The sequence below is a fragment of the Haliotis rubra genome, unplaced genomic scaffold, assembly GCF_003918875.1.
Source record: "Haliotis rubra isolate DU_JTF1 unplaced genomic scaffold, ASM391887v1 Scf26, whole genome shotgun sequence".
NCBI lineage: Eukaryota > Metazoa > Mollusca > Gastropoda > Lepetellida > Haliotidae > Haliotis > Haliotis rubra.
In genome coordinates this window covers 3336442-3352096 of record NW_025766669.1, presented here as the reverse complement: position 1 = coordinate 3352096, position 15655 = coordinate 3336442, and the positions used below count along the sequence as shown (strand labels likewise).

Below are 15655 nucleotides of genomic sequence, written 5' to 3'. Positions count from 1 at the left end.
GCAGCAGCATTTATCCATGCGAATAATGAATGTAATCCTGCGACTTTTTGGAAAATAAAACCCGAAAAAAAAACACATTTAAAACATATTAGAAGTTGATGTGGTTTGGTTCATTGAAATAGTGTTAGCTCCCTTGAGTTAACTTCCAGCAGGGGGCGCGATCAAACAAAGCGTCTGTATCGATCGAGAAGCCAAGACAGAATTGTAAATATTATGTTTTTCAACTCTTTCCATTCGCATTTCTGTTATTGTAAAAGCCATAGGGTATATTTGAATAATTTGATAATGCATGCGGAATTGTAACTGCTCGGTGATCACGAATTTTGAAAATTTAAAGAAACTAGTCACATGCCGATTTCAAAATGGAGGATTGGTGTGCAGTGTGCAGGCAAGCAAGAGTTGGCGAAGCGAAATATTATCAATAAAGAATGCCGCGTGACTTGTAGCTCTTGTCGATGAAAGCTCAAAACTTCGAATTGTGGAAATCCCATGTTAAGGTTGCTTGCAAAAACGAAGAGCACTCTCAGGGAATCACGAAAAGAAAGTAACAGGAAAAAAGTCACAGAAAGAAGTCACAATACAATCAATTACTTAGTGTATTACTTTGATTATGCTTTGTTAATTATTAGCTACAGTCTCTTTTGTGTGATGATTAGTGTTGGGAATTGGTTAAAATCTCAGAATGGATGATTGGTACATTACAACCAATCAATCATTGAAAATGATTAGTTAGCGTCATTTATGTATTTGGTTTATGTACCCAAAAAATAAAGAAAAAAACATGTAGTCTTTAAGGGCTTTTTGCAAATTGCACAAAATGCAGGATGACTAGTATGTTAGGAACATAAATTTCCTGGAGTCTTTAAGATAAATTTAATCATGACTTGGAACAAGCTTGTGGTACTTATGAAATGTAAATTTAATGACACAGACAACACCAACCTTGTGAAAAATATTGTTGATGCAAACAAGTGTTCCAAAATTGTGAGAAAACCAGGTCAATTGCTTGGTCATATAGTCACTGCAACCAATCTTTGATTATTTCAATTAATCGGACCACCACTAGTGATGATTGTCTGTTTATCGTTTATTTGCATAATAAGAACACATGAGGCTCAGCTTCTGGTTCTGACTGAGTGTTAGAGAGAGTACATCGTGTTTTGTTACTAAAGTGGTCTTTCAAATCTATTGTATAGAACTTTCCTTTCACATTTCCATCATGGATTTTTTTAAGAGCAACAAAAGTGGTTTGAAACAAGTTATTGATAGACACATTTACAGTAAGCATAAATTTGGTTATTGTGACTTTTTTCCTAGCCAAAATTGTGACTTTCTTTCCGGTCATTTGATCAGGCAGACTTGTAACTGCATCCAAAGAATCAATACGTTGAAGAATGTGCCCATCGTTAATTCATATAATACTGTGGACCTAAAATAAACGTTGAGGCAGCTAATAACAGCAGTCTGAAAATAATGTTTGATATTTAGGAATTCTATCTTATTTCCTTTTTCTTATACAATAAATAGTATTAAAGTAGGCCATTTTGTCAATGAATGGCAAATGAAACAGTAGGGAATAAAGTGTGTGTGTATTGTGACTTAAACTATAGAGATAATCACAAAACTTTTGTACCCAATGTAATAGTTATCAGAAGAAAATATTGCAATACATATTGTTTGATAAGAGCATGGGGTAAACTGGCAATAATGTGCATTCCTAATGCTCATTATCCATAATGATGGTAGTCAAAGTGTCTGTAAAGGCACAATGTCACGCTTTTTCGACAATAGTTTGGCCTATATTTTATATATTGGGGGCATAAGCCCTCACTTTAGCTGCCTATTTATGCAATAAAAGACTTATTACAACTTGCCTGAAATTGACAATTGAAACTTGAAAGGCTGAACAGCTTTCAAACAGAAACACTTGTCACATATGGAATGTAAACGATTGCTCCAGACATCGAAAGCTGTCACACACGGTGTTGTCGATATTTGAGGAACTGGTTTTCATTCACAAGTTGTGCATAGGATATTCGTAAAGAGCTCTCCTAGAGACATAACTCTATGGGGTTCACTTGTATTAATATTCGGCAGGTAGATTGCGTGAGGTAAATTTGCATTAATTCATTCGAACTTTTTTATTTAATATTGTAATCTAAATATGTAATTCTTTTTGGAATAAATTATGTGGTAACTTCCCTGAGGGCTGAGAGTTATTATTGAGAGAAATGCATTATGCATGATTTTTAGAGAAATGTGATGTGACATTGTGCCTTAAACCTGCGCTTAATGTGAATGAAACATTGAAAAACCCTTGATCAAACTTACTAACTATGGAAATAAAACTCAAGGCTGATGTGTTTAAGTTGATATGTTATTTACAAGGTTTTGGGTTTAGAAACTACTTTACTTTTTACTTTTGCTTATTTTCAGATGTCAAGCAAAGTACCAACAAAGGTGTTTGTTGGTAACCTCACAGAATCATGCTCCAAAATCCATTTACAGAGAATCTTTGAAGCATATGGAAGTATTGTGGAGTGCGACATCATCAGAAATTATGCATTTATTGTAAGTAAGTTAGTGACTGTAATAACACTATTCACTTAATCACCTGAGAATGTCTCCGTGGTGTAGTGGTTAGAGCGTCCCTGCCCGGAGAGCGGAAGGTCGCGGGTTCGATCCCCGACCGCGTCATACCAAAAGACATTAAAATATGGTACTTGTTGGTCCCTGCCTGGCGCTTCGGCATTAATGGGTACAACAAGGACCGGTCGGCTCGGAGTCAGTATAATGTGTCTGAGTGGGGTATTCATGCTTCACTGCGGCATGGTATCTCGGTAGGCTAGCACTGTAAAACCGGCTTAAGTCTGGGCTAGTACAAGCAGCCGCATATATACACATACACACACATGCACGTCGTCATATGAGCGAAATATTCTCAAGCACGACGTTAAAGTTACTTAAACCCAATTTCACCTCACCTCACTTAATCACCTGAATCACTGATAGTGTCTACGGTGTCAACAGTTTTTTGTATTGAACAAGTTGCATATTAAAATGAAGGTAACTGCTCTTTAAGTTATTACTCTTGACTTATGTATAAGAATGGACTTCAATATTGATGTGCATACATGGTGTAAATCCATGGACCTACATACTGTACACACCAGTTTCTATGTTTATACCCAAGAAATATTTGACGTCTTTTCTGAAACAACTAAATTTGAAACTAGCACTAGTGTCATAGTCCCTTCCCATTTTTCTATGTGTTCATTATAATGGTGGTCTGATTAATTGAAATAATCGAAGAATGGTCGCAGTGACTAAGCGACCAAGCAATCAAACATGTTTTCTCATAATCGAATGCAAACAATCTTAAAACACTTATTTGCATCAACGATACTTTTCACAAGGTTGGTTTTGTCTGTGTCGTTAAATTTACATTTCATAAGCACTACAAGCTCTTTCTAAGTCATGACTTAATTTATCTTAAAGACTCCAGGAAATCTATGTTCCTTACGTACTAATCATCCTTTAAATATCAAAATTTGCAAATGCATTTTGTGCAATTTGCAAAAAAACCCAAAGAACTATATCATATGTTTTTTCTTTATTTTTTGTGTGTGTAAAACAAGATAACAGGAGCATTTGATAAATGGTGCTAAGCAGTTATTTTTGATGATTGATAATTATGGACCAATCATCAATTATTAACCAATTCCCAACACTAGTTCATTACCCGTGATGATACAGGTTAAAATTGGTCTTCAGTATCCCATGCTTCATTGCTTGTCATAACAGGCAGTTAACTGGTTTGGGTGGTCAGGCTTGCTAACCTGGTTGACACATGCTCATACCCCAATTGCATATGTTAATGCTCATGATTTCAATCACTGGATTGTTTGGTGCAGACTCAATTATTTACAAAATGCTGTTATATGACTGAAATCCGGCAATTCACCATTAAACAGTAAACAAAACAAAATGTGTCCCTAGAATTAGAATTGATTACTCGGCCTTAAACAAAATAAAATGTTGTGGTTCCGATTACCCGACCGACATTTGAATTCTGGTGCTGATCCTTTCTTTTTTTAAAGCAGTATCGATAAAATAAGCTTTCAGGTACCATTGTTTTTTGCGGCACCGACAGACATCCATCATTATGAGAGACTGACTGAGTTTAGTTTTACGCCGCTTTTAGCAATATTCCAGCAATATCACGGCGGGGGACACCAGAAATGGGCTTAACACATTGTGCCCATGTGGGGAATCGAACCCGGGTCTTCGGCGTGACGTGCCAACGCTTTAACCACTAGGCTACCCCACAGCCCCCATTCTGAGAGAGAAAGTCGACATGATGGCTGCAAGCTTGATTGATTAAACAATTACATATTGATAAATGTTTTATTAGTTTGTACTTTACTTCTAATAAAATGTCTCGTCACGATATGGCTGAAATATTGCTGATGGGACGATAAATCTTAACTCACTCACTCACTCTAAAATTAATGTGAAAAACCGAGCCACCCTTAATTTTAAAGAGGTGTAATTGGAACCACAACTTCTTTTATTTGGTCTTCAGTAAAAATGATGTCCACATGTGGTGTCATGACTCATCAATGCACTACACACTTACACCATGTGATTTACCTTTCTGTGTCTTTTTTACTGGATAATTAGAAGATAAAACTCTGTTTTCAATTTTGTGGTCCTTTATCAGACCGTTAAATGTAAAAATTAAAAAACGAATGCGTTAGCAAACAAAAGGGCCAGTGAGTACATTGTAATCAGTCACTTTGATTAGCAGTCCTTAAACTGCCATTTAAGTACAGTTTTGATGAGCTCTCAGCCAATCAGAATCGAGTAGCACACAATTTCGTGCTAGAATGTACATTTGATTATACATGCTGTGTCTATTCCCATACACACATATATTAAAAGACCACCAAAAAATAGGAATATATTTTCGCTGTTTGGTTGCCTTATCGGTTATGTAATTCAGATTTTTAACTCATTCAGCTTAGTTTATGGTTTTTGTAAGTGTTGCTTGAATAAAGCACTTGTGTGTTTGTTGTAGCACTTTGCTGATGCAGATGAAGCCAAAACTGCTGTTGAAAACCTAGATGGATCAAACTTTGAAGGATCAAACATTAAGGTTGAAGTAAGTTGACTATTATTTTATGATTTGACTGCCGTGTTCTTCCACCCTGCTGTAATATCTGAGACAGAAAAGATTTCTATGATTCTATGCTTGTTGCAAGAGTCTGAGGAGATCAGATGGCTTTGTGTGTCTAGCTGAAGCATGACTGTCATCGTTACCCAACAACTTCAATCGTCTGGACAGCATTATGGCTGTCATTCAGATGTAATTGTGACATAAGCAGTGTTTCCGTTATCTGTCTGGTATATACCAGACTTTGACCGGTATCAGGGATTTACAGGATATGAATTCCTGCATCCTATACGTATAAAAATTGACAATGGACGCAACAAAATTTATTAGCGCATCCACAGGGACTCAGAAAAAGTCCAAATACTTTTTGTACAAATTCCAATCAAGTGACAATAAGTTACCACTGAATTTGCTACTAGCTGGGTTATGGTATTTTTTTTTGCAATTTAATTACTGTAACAATGTGATGATCATGATACACAATAAAACAACAGTATTAATGATAATATTTAAGTGTCTGGGACCCACATTTTGTTGTCCAGGACCCCTGAAAATTAAGAGTATGAGTCCCAGGGACCCTCAAATACAGGACTCAAGGTAAATCCCTGCGATATAAAGTTAGAATGTCAGTCAATTTGAAAGGCTGTCGGTCATTGTGTCCGGCAAATTTTAAAATCAATTTTCTAATTACCTCTGTCAATTTTATTTCTCCTTGAAATAGATTACATTTTCACAATGATATTGAGGTGTTGTCAAAAATAAACAGCGGCATTGACACATAGCAATACCATACCCTTTTACATTTCTGATTAATTGTTAGGGTGCAAGGTCTCGCGCACACCTGCTTTTAATGTCACAGTCAGTATGTTTTCAGAATTAAATTCACGCTTTTTTCATGGCGTGGCTACATGTTGATGCATTTTGGAATTAAGAGTCATACTGTGGACAGAAATTTGTTTCTAAAGCATTTTTTCAACTAGACATGCCCTTCGACTTCATGTTAGTTATATTCATTGATCATTGTCATGCTGAAATCCATCTTGATGGAAATATGGACAATTTTAGACTGGTGCGTTTTCAATGATGTTCAGTGTATGTTAGCTACAATATAAGTATTTCTCAGCAAAATTGTGACAACTAACAAACTGATTTCAAAAGTTTAATTTAGAAATTTAAACTAGAAATTAGTGAATGATATTTTCTGAAGTATAATACTCTCAGTTATTGGGGATGAAAAAGCTGTCAGCCATAAGGAGCTGCAGAAAAAAAGCTGTGGGTCCAAGTGGTTTTCAGTAGGCTTTGGTCCTAAGGACCGACGTTAATGTCGAACATTGTCTTGACAGACCATCACTGTTTGAATATGTTTCAGCTGTCACATAGCAAGGTTCGACAGAAGCCAGGCATGGGCAGGAAAGGAGACTGCTACAGATGTGGGAAGGAAGGACACTGGTAATGTATCTCAGTATTCATGATTTCCATGGGTTGTAGCAGTAACACTGCGTCGGGGCTATGGGGTAGCCTAATGGTTAAAGCGTCCACTCGTTACGCTGAAGACCCGGGTTCGGTTTCCCACATGGATACAATGTGTAAAGCCCATTTCTGGTGTCCCACGCCGTGATATTGCTGGAATATTGCTAAAAGTGGCGTAAAACCATACTCACTCACTCACTCACTCACTTACTGTGTTTCACTAATCATTCAGTATGGTGGAGCAATGTTTCAGAATGTTCCCACTGTCATTCTATGAAATTCTCAGCCTCTTGTCTGTCAAATACACATTCTTATATTCACATATTTTTATATTGAGAAGGGGCGGTGTGGTAGCCTAGTGCTTAAAGCGTTCACTCGTCACGCCAAAGACCCGGGTTCGATTCCGCACATGAGTACAATGTGCGAAGCTCATTTCTGGTGTCTCCCCGCCGCAATATCTCTGGAATATTGCTAAAAGCGGTGTAAAACCATTCTCACTCACTCATTTATATTGATATGTGTTAATAATACTAATAATGTTCATAATCTGTTTCAGGTCAAAAGATTGCCCTAAAGGACCGTAAGTAGAATATTTTATAACAGTTTATTGTCAATGTAAATTTGTCATCAAATGAAATATGTATCTTATATTATACTGTTATTTGCATTTTGTTACAAAAAAAATTCTGTGATATATTATGACTACAGACACAGGTGTAATAAAACAAGTTCTGTAATATACTGTGATATACAGATGTCGCTGTCATTCAGCTGACTTAGATCATTATGAAAAACTATATTGGCTTGCAAACTACTGACCTGTGACTCACCTGAACTTTGTTCACGATAACACCACAAGAAAATGTGCAGTTGCTTGAATGTGTCCCAGTCTTATAACCTGTGAAAGTCCGGGTTAGACTGAACCTTCAGTAACCCATGCTTGTCATAAGAGGCGACTAACGGGATCGGGTGGTCAGGCTCGCTGGCTTGGTTGACACATGTCATCCGTTCCCAATTGCACAGATCGTTGCTCATGCTGTTGTTCACTGGATTGTCTGGTCCGGATTTGATTATTTTCAGACCGCCGCCCTATAGCTGGAATATTGCTAAGTGTGGCGTAAAACTAAACTCACTCACCCACTCACTCCCAGTCTTATAATAGTAGGTTTGAATCCCACATTTATCATGATTATGATTTGTGGTTTGTCTCGACCAGCCTTGTCATCGTAAGTTCAACCAAAGTGGTGGGACGTAAATCAAGGCAGGCTTTCCTCCCTGATTACTATCACTCTCCTCAATAAACATTGTGTATAATACCCAGATAATGTTTGTTTACTGTCATGTTTCAAATGATAATAGTGTTAGCATAATTTTCTGGATTCTGTTTCAGGTCCCGGCCTCCTCGCAAACCTGGTCGTGATGATCCATACAAGTCTCCCTACAGAGATCCCAGAGATCTAAGAGATCCTTACTACAGAGATCCATATGATGATCCCTACTACAGAGACCGTTATCTGCCTCCTCCTCCCCGATTCGACAGATACAGGCCGTATGCTGACCCCTATGATCGACGCCCCCTTCCCCCACCCCCAAGAGATCCATACTACAGAGAGAGGGACCCCTATGCCAGACCCCCACCAGAATACTATGGCAGGAGGTCACCACCCCCAAGGTACGTAGCGCTACATGTTCCTAAATAAAAAGTTCTAGACACTGTTTTGTATGGATTGAGACTTAGTTGGATAACATTTGGATGGAGACTTTTGGGGAAGGTCACATATTTTAAGGTAGTTTTTATTGTCTGTACCAATTTTGACTTTATTGCCAGGACCGTATTAATTGTCATGTATATTTTAATAGAAGAACCTGTGAAGATATGAGTGAAAATTGTTCTTCAACATCCCTTTCTTTTTGTAAGAGGCAAGGACACTTGACTAACACAGAGATGCCAACCACTCCGATTTTGGAGGAGTTACTCCGATTTTCAAATACAAAATCCACACTCCGAATTGTCTATAAAAACTCTGATTTTTTAGAAAATACAAATATGTTTATAAATTTAGAATGTTTGAAAGAGTTTTTGTAATTTGTTCATTTGAGTTAAGAATTATGTGGTTAAGTATGCCCAGAGATTGCATATTTCCAGGCTATATCTAAAGATTTCCATAGCGGAGGTCCCCCAGACCCCTACCGTCAAACGCTCTCTCACGCCACCCCCAACTCACACCTTCAGGGCTGGGGGAATTGCTTTTAGCAAGGCATGACTCCACTTTCATTTGATTCAGGGTTGGCATCTCTGCTAACAGGATCAGGTGGTCAGACTGGCTGACTTTGATGACACATCTTTGTATCGAAAAGTGTAGATCAATATTCATGATGTCAACCGCTGGATTGTCTGGTCCAGACTTGATATTTACAGACCACCGCCACATAGCAGGAATATGCTGAGTGCAGTGTTAAACAACAAAGTATTTAAACAGAAGTGTCATTCAGTTACGGTCTAGTGATAATCCTCCAGTACAAAAGACTCATATTTATCATGTAACATGTCAAGTACCAAATCGCACATTTTCCTTTGCCAAATGAGGTCAGTCTTTGTTCGTGGTGTGTTAAGACTATGAATGTATATTTCCTTTTTCAGAGACCCCTACTACGACTACTATGCAAGAGAGAGACCGTGAGAAGATTTTTAGTCTTTCATGTTTGTTAAGGAATTTCTAAAGTAACTTTTAATAGAATATTACCTTAAACAACTAAACCTGTTTGAGTAAATGACAGTGTTGTATTTGTAATAACAGGATAAATTCAATATCTGTGTACAGGCAGATCTTAAGTAACAATGTTGAAATATGTTTTGAAATGATCCTGACAAGTAATTTAGGTATGAAATTGTTTTACTTGTTATTGCAACTAATGTGACAAGTCTTTACTTGTTTCCCATCTGTTTATTTTTTAGAAAGATAGAACAAATATTTTTGTAAACTGTGTAGATTACATTTTGGATGTTCCTCAATGTAATGTGAATGATACAAAATACAAAGAAATATGACATTTTGAAAACAATTTTTACATGACGTCATGATACATTTTTCGGTAACTGTGACAATGACAGCAAGAGAAACGTGGGGCGTCGTGCTAATCAAATCCACCACTTCAGCTAGTATCAAAGTTGTTGAAGAGACAACTCGTTCAGCCACTTGACTTTCTGATCGGATACAAAATTTTTCGCTGTTGAAAAATCTGAATGTCCAAAATCCATATCGCTTTTAACGCTTCACTGGACCTCTGTAACATACAATGGAAGTATAAATCCTGTTTTTATTTGCATATACAGCTACCCGCCGCCGCCACCAAAGGCAAATCGTGCTTCGCCAGCGATTGCCCGCGTGCCTGCGCCCTACTGAATCGAGTGCGAGGATAAATGACGTGCGACGGGAATGGTTTCGTCATGGAATCGAGCTTAACACAGAATTTTTTGTTGTCAAACAAGAGTTTAAAGACTTTGTTTCATCATGATCCCACGAATCATGAAATAATTCGCTGACGTTGCTGACTCCTGAAGCGTTGCAGCATTCTCGTGTGTCAAGAGATTTTTAGTGTTCCTTCAGTCTTCATTGTATTTTAAGTTACATTCATGTACTTTGTATTCTCATATTTTATTGTCTCCGTATATTATTGTTATAAATAAATCGGTTGCGTCACAACAGTTGCATCTTTGTAGAATACTTTCAATGACGTCAGCAGACAGTGTACATTTTGAAGGAAACAGGATGGCGATTGTAAGAAAATTTGGTTTTAAATATTTTCTTCTAAATACAATAATGATATTTATAACTGGTATTTGTTTAACATTCTGTTTCCTTCTTGATGTTATTGCCGTGTAGATTTGACACACATCTGTGTAAAGAATCGCGACGGCATCTTCATGACTTTCCTCCGCTTGAGCTTCTTTGAGTAACTACCGCAGTTTTCGCTGATAATCCAATGGGGATTGCAATGGTCATTTTCCATGATAACAGATATATTGCTACATTTATTCAAACTGAAAGAAACCCTTGAACTTTTTTTCTACATTTGGACCAATAAATTTCAAAAATTTTCACAGTCTCGATCTCTGTCGTAGCAATATGTTTCCTATTTGGGGAACGGAAACGCGATGCGTCGTGTTGCGTATCATCATTGCACCCTGGTGTTGCTTCTTTTGCTCCTTATTTATTTCACGGTTAAACATTGCAACAACAGGCAGTGTTCTGAATCTGTTCTCAGAACTGTGGCGGGAGGCGGGAAAGAGAGAATGAAGTTCTTTATTTATCTTGTGTTTTGTCATGCACCAGAACAAGGTTGCCTTTTTTATTGGAATTTGTTATTTGTAACTTGCACATATCTGTCAGTACAGGAGTTTGAACTGGCACTCAACCAAACCTGATTGAAACAATCGTTCTTGACCCGAATCTCAATCCATACAGTTACTTGAACATGTTAAAGAATGACATTTTTGGGCTACAAACATATGATACACAGAAAATAATATTTTTTATTTTGCATCAGCAGTGTCTTAGCTCATTTGCAACTAGGTCATATTTAGTTCATTAAGAACTGACTGAGATAACAAAAAGTCCTTTTGAAAAAATGCAAGGATGAAAGGTTAATAAAATGCATAAGAAGATGTATTGAAGGTTGGTATAACAGATAATGAGTCTTTTTTGTCTTTATTTTGCACATGAACATTGTTTTAATAATTACACTTGTAAATAAGCTTCTCATACAAGTGCATTGAGAGGCATCACACTAAGATGCCATTTTTATGATTTATGTTTTTGTTGGTTAGGCATACCTAGTTGATATCCGATGTGAAGGATGCTATCTGCTGTATCATGTTCTTCATCATGCAGTTATAGATATTTGTTTTCTTTTTCCTCAGTTCTGGGGACTGAAATAGCATGTGTGGCAAACTCCCATGCCTTTTCATGCAGAGTTGACTGTCTCCTTACATGATGGAACCGATTCTTGCTGTGTAAGTGATGTAACAGTGATGAATTATTCATTCATTCTGTCTTTTTTTGGTATGGGTGTGGAAAAATGTACAGTTGTTTTCAGCCAAAGAATTCTGCCATGTATGTTGTGTATTACAATTTGTGCTCATTTATTCAGTGTTTTGGTGTTCAATTGAAGTACCAGTTGGTCTACTAATCAAATATGTAAATTATACACGATGACCAATTATTTTACCCTACTTCAGACCTATGAATGATATAGACTAAATATGTATTAATAGTGTCATATTAACAGTTGCATGGTTTGAAGGGTACTCACCTACAGATCCAATTTTATGGGTTCTTGTGGTTTACTCGTCACGAAGACCGGGGATCCACCAGTCAGTGAAGCCCATTTTTTCAAGAATAAGAAAAAAGCTGCGTAAAACCATACTCAGTCAGTCAGGCAGTCATCTTGTTTTTTACAAAAAAATAGAAATTTAATGTCTTGTTTTACAGATGTCAAGAATAAAAAAAAAATGTAATCAAAAATAAACAATGAAAATGTAATCTTTTAGAAAATGTTTTTTTTGTTTTTACTCTACACTTAATAAATTGCCAAAAGTAGAATACTTTTAGTATTTAGAAGGAACATTACTTTGACTGGTGATTTAAAAAAAATAATAATTCCCTATACTTTTAGGTTTTCTGAGGACAAAAATCTGTAAAACAAGAAATAAAATTTGTCTGGCCTAAGGGACACTTTGTGAAGACAATGTAAAATCAACTTCAGCACAAGTTAGCTTGTTTATCTGGCTGGAAATTTAAACATAAGAACTGTTAAATACATTAAACCAGCCATTTCAAAAGGATATTGCATTCACAAAGAAAAAGAAAGTTTCTAAATTTCATGTGCCTTGTATCCAGATTAAGGTTAAATAGTGTGCATCAATTCTGAAGATAGGTCTAATGTATTACTCTCATTGACACATTTAAAATCTAAAGGACATATCTGAAACATCTTTAGGCCAGACCAATTTTATTTCTTGTTTTACGGATCTGCAGGTCATACTTTTTCAGGAATAAGAAGAGTGGTATAAATTTTCCCCACTCCAAAATCCTAATGAAATCCTAATGTTATTGTGATATAAGTGAAATACTCTTGAAATCAGTGTGAAACTTAGACTCACTCAACTTATTTTTAGTTGATATAACAAACCAAAATAGTTAACATGGAAACTCGTGTGGGTTTTTGCTTTCACTGGTGATTTTTTTTTTTCCTCCTGCCTTTAGGTTTACTGAGGACAAAAATCAAGACTGGTTCTTACATTGTCACAGAAAAGTGGTCTACTTAGGAGTTTGGAATGGTAGTTCAGATTGCAAACAGAAAATGACATGTTACAGTTCACATTTATGCCCTTGATCATCTATCTAAGAATTTGTATCCATTTATGTTGATAGTTGTCTTCAGGATGCAATCAGGTTAACAGTATCAAAATGCCCCAATCTTTGGTGAATAGTTAAGTACATCTTGAGCATTTTGGTTAGAATTGGTCCCATGGACCAACCCTGTGCTGGTTGCAAGAAACAAGCAAATAGATGCTCAGACTTATTTGTTGCATGTCCTTGTTTTGGAATTGGTTTGGTTTGATGCCAACACCACACTGAACAGTATTCCAGCTATGGCAGTGGTCTGTAAATAACCGAGTCTGGACAAGACAATCCAGTGATCAACAATGTAAGCATCAATATATGCAACTGGGAACCGATGACATGTGTCAACCAAGTCAGCGAGCCTGGCCACCCGACCTCGTTAGTCACCTCTTACAAGCATGGGTTGCTTAAGACCAATTCTAACCCAGATCTTCACAGGTTTGCATGTCATTGTAACCCAAAGGCACAGCATGTTGCACACAATATCAATGACAGGAAACTTTGTACCAGACTCAAGTATTTACTTGCCTCAATAACGTAGCTGTAATATTGTGAAGCCTTTAATGACAAACACCCTAGATTTATGTCTACATGGTCAGTGAAGAACTGTTCAGTGAAATTGGATGTCAGCTTCTTTATTGTGTTATGTTGTCATAACGAATGGTGATATATTTATCTTCATGTTGAATAGGTTACCACAAGAGGACAGGTGTCTGAAGAGGGATATGCGTGACTATAGTACAGTGCATTCATGACACAACCAAGCCTCAGCAGCAGAAGGAAGGAGTCACAGGAGTCATGAAGTGATAACATGGTATCCCAAGGACACTATCAGAAGAAGTCCTGTTGCTGCATCCAAGTTTTCAAGTCTGATCTTGTAAACTGTCTTCATTGGGGGAATATCAGCTCCCCATTGCAGTTATGGATCAGCAAGGTGTAAGAATGAACTCTGATCAGTGAACTTTCATGACATACGTCCAACACTATCAAGACTCTGTTATCTGCTTCCCAGCAAAATTACAGATCCTGATAACAGAAATCATCACCTTGCACCACTTCCCTGAAAAATTTAGGTTTTGAAGGTACTTAACATGATGAAAGGACAAGTTCCAACTAACATTGTTTGAAGGTTATTGAATCTCTGGACTGTAAGTGTGAATACAGAGGACTACAAATTGTGCTGAAAGTCATTTCTTGTAAAAGTCATGAAATAAAATATGACAAAAGAAAAAGCTTCTGACTCTGTTGTTACTTTTCAGCTATTCTAATATGTATATTTCAGGCCAAGCACAGTCCCACATTCCTAATTAGTTTTTGGTAGCAGATTGGTAGAGAAATCTTTGAAGCTGTGTGAATCCTAATTCAGTGACAACCTGTAAATTCAAGTCAATTAGACATGGCTTGTTAAGGCCACACTCTGCTATATTTAATCTATTTCACACTGGATTGTCTGGTCGAGACTCAATTATTTACAGATCGCCGCCATATAGCTGGAATATTGCCAAGTGCTGCGTAAAACTGAACACTATTTCACAATGGATTATGACAGTAACATCTTAGCAACAGTCGACACCATCAGGATGCAATGACCAGTCATAGTCTGTCAAACCTGTCTTATAAGTCGCCAGTATAGCTGGAATATTGCTGAGTGCGGTGTAAAACTAAACTCGCTCACTCACTATAAGTCGCCAGCAGGTGCGAGGATGATATATTTTAGGTTTCAAGAAAACTGTTCTGACCCACAAATCCTACGGATTCTTGGTGTAAAAACACGTTCTTTAAGAAAACGTGTACGTGGTTTATGACGGTTCCTGTTAAAATGTGAGGCAAGTAATATAGAAAAATACCATTACGCCCCAAAATAATAATTTTTCGTATTTATTTGAAGCAAGCAAGATAAATGTTATAAAGTTCCAATGGGTCAATTTAGGTGCTGTAGTTTCGCCATGTAGAGCATCAGCCTGGAGTATTGAAATCCAACACTCATGGGTGTGAATCTCAGGTTTGCTTGTTTTGATTGTTGGTTTGCCTGCACCATGTCAGCGAATGTGGTTCTACCCAATGTTGTAGTCATTTGGCTGTTCTTCACACATCAAGCGTATAAATATGAAATACTGTTGATTGTGCCCATAACACAACACTATTGAATATGCGTTATATATACCCATTATAGTTGTCCAGCACTGCGTAAAATGTTACGACCAATGTCAGCGAATAGCCCTTCAGCTGTACGCAAAGTTTCAAAATCGTTCATCTCTAAAGGTGGTTTTGGCCACGTACAATGAACCGAAAATGTTTCTGTTTGCCAATCGAACTCTCTACCGGGCACCTCGCCACTCAGTGGCTGAACGTATTCAGGAAGCCAGCTTGGATGGCATTTTCCAAGCCAACAGATCACCTGAAGATGGCGCTCTGTTTTCAGACTTGCTGGATACTGTTCAAATGTTTTGTACGGGAGCCTCATTGCTAAATGATGCACATTGTCATCACGGTAATCTTTCATTTCGTTAAGCAAAGCCTTGAAAAAGAAAGCATTCGGTTTCCCAATCAGAACGCCCAGATTAAACACTTCCGGAAATTCTCCATGTTCTGGCCAATCAAA

General features: G+C 37.2%; 1 protein-coding gene across 2 annotated transcripts; it reads left to right on the top strand.

Moving 5' to 3' along the window:
- The first annotated feature begins 85 nt into the window (after positions 1 to 85).
- Positions 86 to 14285, top strand: LOC124280098 (RNA-binding protein lark-like). 2 transcript variants are annotated; one of them, XR_006899578.1, is made up of 9 exons: positions 86 to 204; positions 2437 to 2571; positions 5081 to 5164; positions 6546 to 6625; positions 7203 to 7226; positions 8037 to 8318; positions 9288 to 9323; positions 11568 to 11660; positions 13745 to 14285. XR_006899578.1 is itself a non-coding variant. In XM_046715992.1 (8 exons), exons 2-8 carry the CDS (start codon positions 2437 to 2439, stop codon positions 10048 to 10050), a joined length of 711 nt encoding a protein of 236 aa, XP_046571948.1. In that variant the 5' UTR covers positions 86 to 204; the 3' UTR covers positions 10051 to 10352. The 2 variants fall into 2 exon arrangements, 1 of the variants encoding a protein (XP_046571948.1); XM_046715992.1 differs by lacking the exons at positions 11568 to 11660; positions 13745 to 14285 and adding an exon at positions 9981 to 10352.
- The last annotated feature ends 1370 nt before the right edge of the window (positions 14286 to 15655 follow it).

Coding starts and splice junctions, on each gene's coding strand:
- LOC124280098 (XM_046715992.1), top strand. CDS start 2,437: ATGTCAAGCAAAGTACCAACAAAGGTGTTTGTTGGTAACCTCACAGAA. Junction 6,626..7,202: donor TGTGGGAAGGAAGGACACTG/GTAATGTATCTC, acceptor AATCTGTTTCAG/GTCAAAAGATTGCCCTAAAG. Junction 9,324..9,980: donor TACTATGCAAGAGAGAGACC/GTGAGAAGATTT, acceptor TTGCATATACAG/CTACCCGCCGCCGCCACCAA.